General features: G+C 39.7%; 1 protein-coding gene across 1 annotated transcript; it reads right to left on the bottom strand.

Annotated features, from left to right (window-relative positions):
• Positions 1-1177: 1177 nt before the first annotated feature.
• On the bottom strand, positions 1178-10908 carry LOC121907025 (leucine-rich repeat-containing protein 58-like). The gene is made up of 4 exons (XM_042426339.1): positions 10183-10908; positions 2604-2732; positions 2172-2449; positions 1178-1918 (listed from the first exon to the last, which is right to left on the bottom strand). Exons 1-4 carry the CDS (start codon positions 10638-10640, stop codon positions 1725-1727), a joined length of 1059 nt encoding a protein of 352 aa, XP_042282273.1. The 5' UTR covers positions 10641-10908; the 3' UTR covers positions 1178-1724.
• Positions 10909-11504: the final 596 nt, after the last annotated feature.

Below are 11504 nucleotides of genomic sequence, written 5' to 3'. Positions count from 1 at the left end.
ATACCACATTTTCCCCACAGCACAGCAGCTTTGATGCTCACTTGGTCTGAGAAATTTTAATGAAAGCTGGATGTGTGTTTCCAGCAGAAAAAAAAAAACACATTGTTCATATCCAAACTTTCAGAAAATGCAGAAAGTTGTGCTGTAGCTACTATAAAGCATAAAGATAAAGTATGTTGTCTGGAAAAGGAAAAGAATCATGCCGCTCCTTCACCCAAACAGACTTTTACTGCCCTCCTATGCTCAACCGTGAGACCAGCACCTTGATGGAATCATGACTGACACACTGTGGTTTTGAATGGCTACATGGGAAATAAGAGGTTTCCTTCACTTGTGCAGACCTGCCAACCCTGGACTAATTTTTTGAGTACCACTTTGACCTAGATGCCTCAGATACTAGTCACTGCTGTTCACACAATGAACTATTGTACATATATTACATATCGTGTTATTTAATTTGCTACAGGGGTGTTTCCTTTCCTTGAAATTTTCCTAGAGTAGGCTCAGTTTTACAGTGCTAACACACACACACACACTGCTCTCCCCCCATAGCTCTCTCCTTTAATATCCAATGGTGACTTTTGATTTCTTCCTCTCCTCACTTCAAAGTGTCCTCAGTGAAGAGCTGGCCAGGTTATTTCTCGTGTGTACGTGTAACCAGGGGCGGTGGGTAATGCGTGCTAGAGAAGGCTAAGCCTTCCCAAAATTTACTGCTGGCTATTGTGCACCCTACACTGCAAAATAATGAAAACGTCTGTGTCAGCAGTTCAGCAGTTGAAAAGACAGCAATACGTTATGTAGCCCCAAAGTTGGCGACAACCTGTTAAGCTATGCCGTTAGCCTAACATTAGTGCTACTGACTCACAAACATTTGTGGATAGAACGCCTGTTTTTTCAGTCAAATGTATGTATGTATATATCATATCATGTATGTCAATGTATATAGTGTGCAATAGCTCATTTCATTCTGAAAAATTAGGACTTTCTAATCAATACAATCTCACAAGCAAGTGGACATATCTGAGAGCATGACAGCTGAAATGGAAATATATGGGCTTTACCGCTTTGGGAGGCTTCCTGCAGCAACTTCTAGGTCCACACAGTGAGGCATGACTGACAAAACTACTGTCATTGGTCACTAACCATCACTAATCATCATTGGTCTTTTTTTTTCCCCCCATTCTTTTCTTTCTTTCTTTTTCTTTTTTTAAATTGGTAGAGAGTTTGTTAGTAGGAGAAGAAACAATCATGCCAGCTTAATGTCTCGATTGGCTCGGCTATATTTACCCCTCACTTAGATGTAAAAAAAAAAAAAAAAAAAAAGAAAAGACAACTGGCCTCTTTTTGTAAACCTTAAAAGGAACATCTCATACCAGCATACTTTGATGTAAAAATGCGTGTAAAAAAGGTTGGCAGGTCTGCTTGTGTTACATAGTGAGAGAGTGAACGGGAAGTTCCTTCTCAAAAATAAATTCCAGAAAATGGAGTTAACCTTTTTTCAACATTTGGCCAAAGTAGAAAGGACCACAGTTTCACATTCTGTGCATTTAACTGGCTTTATGCAAAAACATACACACACACATCTGTAGAATGTGTGTATGCATGATTGGACATGTATGTGTAGTGAAGTCTGACTGCAATTTCATCTTTATAGAAATATTCAAACAGTGACAGACTGATGATGCTGGGCTTGGCCAGAGGGTTAGAGGCTTCTCCGTGTCATACTATCCCAGAAGCACCCTCTGCAGGCGGTACGCGGGCACGCTGCTCTCGTCCTCCGACTCTGCGTCGCTTTGGGGGTTAGAGCTGCAGGGAGAGGTGCACTCTGGGGAGCACAGGTAGTGCATGAGAGGAAGCCGGTACTTCCCACAGAAGTCCACAAATTTAATCTGCCGCACACATGAATCAAAGTACACGCCTGGAGAAAGAGAGAAGAGAAACAAAGGCAGGTTCACGTGGCCGGTCAGTGACTTGTGTTGTTCTGTGCAATTGTATACATCAACAAGACTTGGCAATCAGGCAGAAAAAAGAAAAGGTTAAAGTAGGTTTTCACATATTGATGATAAAATGTCACAGCTGTATATTAAAAAAATCATAAATCAAAAGACAACTCAATACTAATTTGTGCATTTTCCTCAAACACTGGGAGAAAAAATAAAAAAGTCTCTTACCGGCACACTTGGGGTTGGGGCACTTGCTGGCCAGGTCCAGGTAACGCAGCAGGTTCGAGGGCAGGTCCCGGGGGAAGTACGGAATATTTCTGCTCTTAATGGTACGTCCTGCCAACTCTAGCAGCGAGGGCGGGTCATAGGTCATCTCCTTGACAAAGCGCACCACCAATGGGTTTCCACGCAGACTGAGCTCCTGCAGGTGCACCAGGCTGAGGATCTCCCTCGGCAGGTAAGTGAGCAAGTTGTTGTGAAGACTTAGAGATCGCAGCGAGTGGAGCCTGGAATGAGTCGAAGACACACTTTTAGATGTTTTCATTTATCAAACATGACTAATTGCTCCATGCAGGGCACGTACAATTTTATGTTATCTCTGAGAATATTGTTTACAGCAGTATAAACTGGTTAGATAGTGGCAGTGTGTGCTGCAGTTACCTGGTGAGCTGTGGGGGGACACTTTGGATGCGGTTGTCACATAAGACCAGGTAGCTGAGGTAGGGCAGGTTAGCCACTTCTGGCGGAATGGCTGAGATGAGGTTTCCACCCAAATACAACATCTCCAGACTGACAGAAACAAAGAGAGGAAAAGAGTCCATTCAAAATTAAGTTAGGTGTTTAGAAAGTACATAATAATATCACAGAGTACACTATAGCAGTGATTTACTCTATACACTATTTTTGGGGTTTGATTTGGTTCAAAATTTTTTTTTTGACCGGGAATTTCTAACCTTTTTTGTCTGATTCATCTCGCAGTCCTTCATCGACACCACTCGTCATGTTGCAAATGTGTTTAGATGGTACAGCTGACTCAGGTTAGTGAGAGCCGTGTCCTGCACAGTCAGCCTTTTGTAGCTGGTAGTTTATTGGTTATTGTGCAAATATATATATACGCTCACACTAAAGATCAGCCTCACACTGATTTTTAATCCAATTTCTATGTTTATTTTCCTCCTAAAACACAAATGTGTGAATATGTGGAGTTCCAAAACATTTCTATGTATTGATTTTTTACTTTACTACAGTGGTTTGGCTGTAAAGCAGCTTATACAGATGCCAAGTAACTGACTGAATTTATCGGCAGTAGAAGTGATTGTAGATAAGCAATTTTAATGTGAGACACTAAACACTTAATGACTGTTGACATCATAGTCGGCATTAGTCATCATTTTGATTACCAATTATATTTCATAATCTCCCATAAACCAAGGAAGAACAGCCCAGACAGAGATAATAGTGCTGTGCAGTAAAAAAGCTTATATTGTCAAAGACAACACGTTTTAGAGGCGCAGCTTCAACATCAGCAGTTTACATTTGCTATTTACAGTAAATTTGCTGCAGCGTCAATGTTGTGGGAGCTGGGTTTATATATTTCAGGGGGCCAGGAAGATATACATATAAAAAAAAGGGATTACTCTGGCCAACAAAGCTCAGTGATCCCCAAATTAAAACTTATACCAACCACAAGGGGGAGCTGAAGATACATGTTTTCATGCTTACAGGTGTTGTATTTATGAATTGGCCACCTGACTAATTCATACTCCACACTCCAAACAATTTGGGGGCAGCATATCACTAGAAAGTTGGGGTGTCCACCCCTATCGTAAGACAAGGAAATGCACAGTCCCTCCAATATGTCTTTGTTCTCTCCTGCTGCTGCTCCTCTTCCTACATAGACGTCTTTGATATTATGTCAAAACTGTTATTTCTTCACATTCTGTTGATAATTTTAGATATTTTTTGAATGTTTTAAACTAAAATTCTTACATAAAGCACCGTTAAGAGTTTGTATGCATATGTTAATCCATGTGTCTGTGGGGCCAAAACATGAAAATTCAAAGACAAAGGGGAATTGATACTAAAAGTCAAAAATAATCTCAGCTGATCAAGACTTTTTTTTGCTATACACACATTAATGCAACACCAACTAACAGGAAAAATGTCAGTGAGCAAAGTTATCACATGAAATTAATTTTCTTAACTGACATAAACAAGATATTTCTATGATGACCTCAAAACCACTACTTCCCATTTCAGAAGACAACTCAATTGATATATAAGTGTTTTTTTTTGTAGTATTAAGACAACAAAGGACCCTGGAAGGTTAATGGATGTATAGAGTACACAGGGGTGTAATTGGGAGTGAAACAGAGAGAGAGAGAGACAGAGAGAGAGAGAGAGAGAGAGAGACAGAGAGGGAGAGAGAGAGAGAAATGGATGGCTGGTCAGCGAAAGTAAGCTGTCAGGCCATCTGCCTGTTGGAACTGATGACACAGCGACTGCGAGACAGGAAGCCATTATACTGTCCTTGATGGCTGAGCACTGAGCAAGCCCCCTCTGTGACGGAGACATTCAGGGTCTGCTCACTGTCCTCACCGGCACAACGACACAAGTCAGCCAGCAGAGACTTATGATGATTAGTTGTTGGGTGTATCAAGGGGAGTATACAAAGCTCAACATTTTCACAAGTCAGCATTATATTATTGCTTGGACTATATGTTTTACTGTTTTATGATTCAAAGTAAGTATGCATGTTGACACTGGCCAAGACAAAAAAGTCAAAGTGAAAACAATCTGTAGAAATGAGTTGAAATGAAAGTTATGCAATGACAGTTTTGACTCGTCATAGTGGAAAAGCACAAGTGTTTAACAGACACTCATGGTTTATTAGCAGGAAGTTAAGATTTTGGACACTTATTCATCATTATCATTTTGCGGACAGATGTGGAGTCACAGAATGGTAACTTTCCCATCTACACAATTTGCTGCACTGCATTGTGGGATTGTTAGTAGAAAGTAGAGTGCTTTTTTCATTTCCACTGTGAAAATTTAAAGGAGGGTTAATATATATATAAGAAGGGACTCAAAAATTCTTGGAAGTCATCGAAAGCATAGGAGTAGGGTGTATTTATCAGATTTGCCTACAGCTTGGTGAAACTGAAATTGGGACTGAAAGGGAGACGATTCACCGCCATGGAAGAAATCCAGGAAGAATCGCAGGAGGCTCTTTCACGGTGACAGAAGATGACCACAGGAAACGTTTCCAGGAATGGGAGAAGCGCTGGGACGAGTGTGTTGCATCTTAAGGAGAGTACGTTGAAGGGGATTAGAAAGGTACTACTGAAAGATTTAGGACTGCAGCTAATGATTATTTTCATTATCGATTAATCTTGTGATTATTTTTTCGATTAGTTCCAGACACTTGACATATGTCAAGATGTCCTCAAATGAATAGTCATGACTGTGTTTGATTATTAACTGAGTGGCTCTTTACAACTTCCCCCTCTTATTGACTTCATTCCTTACAAACGGCTACACAAGTTGTTTTTGTGTGCATAATAAACTGATGACACTTTTACATGTTTGACCTTTAGACAGGCAGGGGGTCACTATGACCTGCTACTAGGGTTGGGCAATTGTTTGTATTTTCATATTGTCCAGGTGTGTTTACTTGAGATCGTCGATAGGCGATCCGATCGTCAGGGGGCGGCAGGAGTAGGAGGGAGTGGGGGCAGTTATGCCATAGCATACGTCCATGTGTCTGTGCTTGGTGCGACAATATCACAGCACCATATTCCCTTTAACATTAATCACAATCCAAATCATATCCATAACATTAACTACTCTTATGGAGTGCAAAAGTTTTGTTGAGCAGGCATATTTAGAACAGAGATGCAGAGTGTCAGATCCATGGAAAAGAGACAGCAAACAATTGGTTTGTAATAAAGGATTTAAAATACACTCATCACTCATAATGATTAATGGGGCTCAAAGGGAGGACATGCTGCTTCACCAGAAACATCTCTAAATGAACTGTGGGGTGCAGATTTTAGAGATTATATATTTACATTTTTTAATTTTAGTTCTGATAGTAAGTTAGTTCAAATTGGCTTGTTGTTGGCGTGTTGCCACGATACCAAAATTATGACTTCAATACAATAGCTGCCTAAATATCTTAATACCTAAAAGATACCACGGCAAAAAACCTAAAACATCAGGAAAAGTAATGGAATAATATATTCAGTCTGAATGTGAAACATGAACGTAGCTTCAGTCTGGATGTGAAACATGAACGTAGCTTGAATCAACAACATCTTTCACAGACGGGCTTTGTGGTGTCCGAGGGCTTGCCCTGACTGTCGGCTATGTAAGCGAAATAATGCCATATTTCGCTCTGTGCGTCTGCTTTGTCAACAAGTCGTGGACGGTTGGCAAGAACACTTGTACTAGCAGCCTCTCGTTCTGTCACCATGAAAGCTGCAGCAAGAGTGGAAGCAAAGCGCTGCACACACACGCTGCCCTGCTGTCACACATTGATGCAACTCATAGGATATACAGCTCTAATTAAACACTGTCATTCTTAAAGTATCGGTACTAATAAAAATGGGGTATAGTACTGTTTTTAAACGGCAGGGTATTGCAATACCTTCCTGTGTCAGTATACCGTGCAACACAAGTGACATTTAATGCTCCTTTTTTCCAATTCTCTAGTGCTTTTTATTCAGTTTGGACCCCTAAATAATAAATTTAGACAAAAACAAACATCAATTTTTGAATCATGTACTTTGTCCATAATTAGCATTTTCTGTACAGATGTACACATACTAAGAGACCTTTTTTCTCTCCTGTGCAGCCATATAATATTATAGCACTGTTGCTGCAATTTGTTCAGCTGCCATATCTGTTTTACTTTTTAAATAAATGTTACAGTGATAACGTATCTCAAAAGTATTCCATGTCACTTCTACTTTTCTGCTATGAGTAATTGCTATTGGTTTAGCTGTAAAACCAGTCCAGGGTAGTTACTGAAACAACTTAGTACACAATTATCTTGAACACCCTATGAATCGTGATGTTTACAGCTTAAAAGTCTGGAAATGAACATGACACATACAGACGGAGGTAACAGCAGCAGTACAGCGGTAAATACAAAAGGAATGTCACATATGGTTTCAGTTATCACCGCTAATCAAACAAAGAAATAGAAATAGAAAAACTGACCTAAATTAAATTACATTTTCAAAAATGCTACATGTGACTAGTGATAGTGGATGCTGTAAACAGTTTTGAAAAGATTGTTTCCAGGTTAAACAAGTGGGTCAACTCCTCTGACTCATGTGAAACTAAAGTGGTTTACAGTACTTTCTATGACACAACTGATAAAAATTGGGAGCAGATGCAGGATACAGATTGCAAATGCAACACATGAAAGCTAGATTCTCATGAGTTCAACTCAGGAAAGCACCTAACATTTTAAATTCCAGGATGCACTTTTGTCGGTTCAGTGTGTAGAGATACATGACAAACACACTAACAGACAATGGGGTTGGTAGGATGGCGACGAATGTGAACGCTCTGAAAGTGACATTATGCCATTAACCTGTTAACTAACTCTACCTTTTAGTTAATGTATTTAATGTAGGGCTGCAACTTACTAGTTTTCATTGTCGAAAAATAATTTTCTCAATTATTTGATGATCATTTGGTCTATTCACTTTCAGAAATTTGTGAAAGTTGCCATCACAGTTTCTTAAAGCCAAAGGGGGAGTCTTCAAATTGCTTGAAGACCAACAGTCGAAAACCCAAAGATATTCAATTTACTATCACATAAGATAAAGAAAAGCAGGAAATCCTCTGACAAGCTGGATCTAGTGAATGTTTGGCATTTTTACTTGACAATACAATCAATTATCATAATAGTTATGGATTCATTTTATGTATATTAACTAATTGCCTTACTATTTCAGCTCTAGATATAAAACTGAAAAGGTGATTGATTGAATATTCAGAAAAAACATTATTCAAATCATTATGCCACTGACTTATTACAAAACTCCATCTACATTGTAAACAGACAAATAGAACATTTATGTAAACTGTAACCATGAAATACACCATAACTGTGGAAAGTATTTTTTTTTCTGATTGGCTTGCAGTTGTCTGTTTAACTTCTAGTTAACAAGTGAACCAACATTGTAACAGTGCATCAGACATGCAGAAGGGTCCAAAAGTCTTTCTCATTCAAGTGAATGGGAAAGTGATCTCAGACTTTTGGACCCCACTGTATTTAACAGGAGGTAGCCATAGCAACAGCAACTGTGTTTCTCACTATGTTACCAGTTAACTCTCAACAAACCCAATCATGGGCGAAACGGACAATGTGGATAATGGTACTTGACATTTGTATAAGCTCTATAATATACTCCAAGGTGTCCCAGTACGGAAATATAATTTACTCAAAAGGGGATCTGTACCAAACAAAGATGTTTAGAATATGATGTGTAGGCCAGGACATCTCTGCAGCATGACAATATTTAATTTAAAATGGTATTTTGACACATATTTCACATAGAAAAAATATTGCACCTCCTGCGATTTGAAAGTTGCAGTGAGCCATATAGCAATTTCGATTAATTGTTCAGCCCTTCTCTACATAGACATTGTGTTGGCTTGTCAGATAACGACGCACTGCCGCTCTTAAAGTGGCGTATGGCATTACTGAGGCACTGGACTGCAAAAACTCTTACTCTTTAGCGATTTGTCCAAGGCTTTTGACACAGTTGACCCTGTCACCCTGATTAATAGACTCTGTAGTATTGCTGTAAAGTGTTTTATAAATTACTTGTCAAGTAGAACTCAATGTGTCCAGTTTGCTGGGTCTTCTTCCTTCCTCCCTGTATCAAAGGGCATACCCCAGGGTTCTATGCTTGGACCATTTTTATTTTCCATACAAGTAAATAATCTTCGTGATAACTTCTCAAATGCACTGTACCATTTTTATGCTGATGATACTGTTATCTATTGTTCTTCCCCATCTGTAGTAAAAATATTTGAATTCCTGGAATCTGGGTTTAATATTGTTCAGAAAAGCTGGGTACTCTCAAAAATTTCTCTGCTTTTTTTTCTGTTTCTGTTTCTGTCTATTAGGGAAGTGATCTTCATCAAGACCAGCTAGCTTAACTGTCAGTTATGTTTCATATTCCAGTTCAATCGATTGAAGACCAGGGTGAATGATTTGGCACACAGTGCACTGGAGTAAGAGCCCAAAAAAGCCCCCCCCCCCCCCCCCCCCCCATTCCATTTATCGAATCAAGACTCCCAAAGATTCCCATCCCTAGTTCCTCCTTACCTGTGTACATACATGAAATCAAAACCAATATGGCTGTGTTCTCATGATGTTATACTGATATCAGTTCCCCAAGTTAGGCTGGAGTTGGGCAAAATAGCTTTTAAATACACTGCCCCTTACACCTGGAACAATGTATAGAAGGATGTGAAACAGTCAGAACTGATTATGTTGGTGAATTTATGTAAATTACAAAAGGACCAAGAAAATAGTGGACCTACTCTTGGTGAGTGTATTTGCTTATAAAAATATTGTTCTTACTAGAGCTGCAAGGATTAGTTGATTAATCGATTTGCTAATTGACGGAAAATGAATTGCCAACTACTTTAATAACTGATTAATCGCTTTAAGTCATTTTTTAAGAAAAAATGCTAAAATTGTTTGGTTCCAACTCCTGAAATGTGAATATTTTCTCTTTTATGACAATAAACTGAATATCTTTGGGTTGTCTACTGTTGGTCCTGACAAAACAAGACATTTGAGGTAATAATCATTAGTTACAGCCCTAGTTCTTACCTTATTTCAGTTGATGAAAATCATACCCATTTGTGCATCTTTACTGGTTTTGGTCTATATTCTTAATGCATCTAAACTGGATTCATACTTTCATACTATTTTAAAGCATATTAACTGGATATTGTGTATACTTATTTGTCTTAGTCTGTTTATGTTGATTTTATGTATTGGTTTGGCAACAATGTTTTTACACTGCCCTCTTTGCCAGGTCTCTCTTGAAAAACAGATTTTGCAATCAACACAGTGTAAATTTGATCAGTGTACGGTCAGTTTGACCTGTTGGCTTGATACCTGACCTACTTTTATGACTTATGATGATGTTACTATACAATTAACTTGGCCAGCTGTTTCTGGTAAGTATCCTCCATGACCTACCTGGTTAGATTTTCTATCTCTGCAGGTATACTTTTCAGTCTGTTTCCGCCGATTGAAAGCGACTGCAGACGCAGCAGTTTCATGCACTGAAGCGGGATCTCCTCAAATCGGTTCCCACCAAAGTTCAACACTTCCAGCTGCAGAGAGCCGAACTCCTTGGGCAGCGAAAATTCGTCCAGACGGTTGTTCTTGGCTATTAGTGTTTTCAGCTTGGTCAGTCGCGTAATGCCCTCACAGATGGCCGTCAGTCCGTTGTTGCTGATGTCCAAAAACTCGAGGTTGCAGAAAAGGCTGACCGACGAGGGGAGCGAGCCCAGCCGGTTGTGGTTCAGGTAGAGCTGTTTGGTGTCCCTTTTCCTCTCGTCGCTCATGCTGTCAACGCTAAAAGTGTTCAAACTCAAACGGGAGAAATCAAGCACGCCGTCGCCCGCTGCCGCTGCCCCTTCGTGAATCTCCATTTTGACAATTTTAGCGTGAATTTAAACTCTGAACAAAGTCCTTGTGGAAGTTTTTGCTGCAGGCTGAACGCCCCCGTGCACCGCCAGTTAGCTCCAGGACTCGTGGTCTGTTGTTAACGTGGAGAACAGAAATATCTCTTTATTTGCTCCCGCAACATTTAGCCGCATCTCGCTAGTGAAAATCTAGGTCACTGATTTACTGCTGAGGACAGGCGACATGTATCAACAGTAAGCACTGTGTCGCTCTCTCTCACAATGCAGCCGTTCTTTCAGAGAATATTTGCTTCCATGTTTTGTGATTGGCTGAGCCTGACACAAACCCCGCCCACCCACCGTTGATTGGCTAGTCTCCCAATCTGTCATATTACAGTGAATATTATGAGTATTACTAAAGGCATTTGTAACAGCTTTATTGCCCAGTTGAGTGACGTTTTTGCAGCCGTGCAATACCATGTTGATCGATCTTACTGAGGTGATTAAGTTTTTAAGTCTTGCAACAACGGGAGAGGTGACTGATGATCCTGTATGTCAGCTGCCCAGTTCCGTCTGCCATTATGCAACACCCCTCTTCTGTTACATTATGCAAGACTCTGCTGACTAAGACGTGCATAGAATGAGGAATAGATACTGGATAATTGGGTTCCTCCCACTGTATTCACAGTTATTCAAAATTACTTGTCATGCTTTTATTCTGTTTATGTCCATCTATAAGGAGAGCACATTTCAGAAATGGTAAGTGAGATTTACCCAATAAGCCTATTGTGTTTGCAAATCTTAAAGGAATTGGTTCAAATTTAGGTGCAGATTAAGATTTTACCTTCAAATCTGAGAACATCTCAGATTTGATATGATGCACTGCTACAA

This window comes from Thunnus maccoyii, chromosome 11 (assembly GCF_910596095.1).
Source record: "Thunnus maccoyii chromosome 11, fThuMac1.1, whole genome shotgun sequence".
In the NCBI taxonomy this organism is placed as follows: domain Eukaryota; kingdom Metazoa; phylum Chordata; class Actinopteri; order Scombriformes; family Scombridae; genus Thunnus; species Thunnus maccoyii.
Note: the sequence above shows the minus strand (reverse complement) of the source record. Positions and strands in the feature narration are given on the sequence as shown.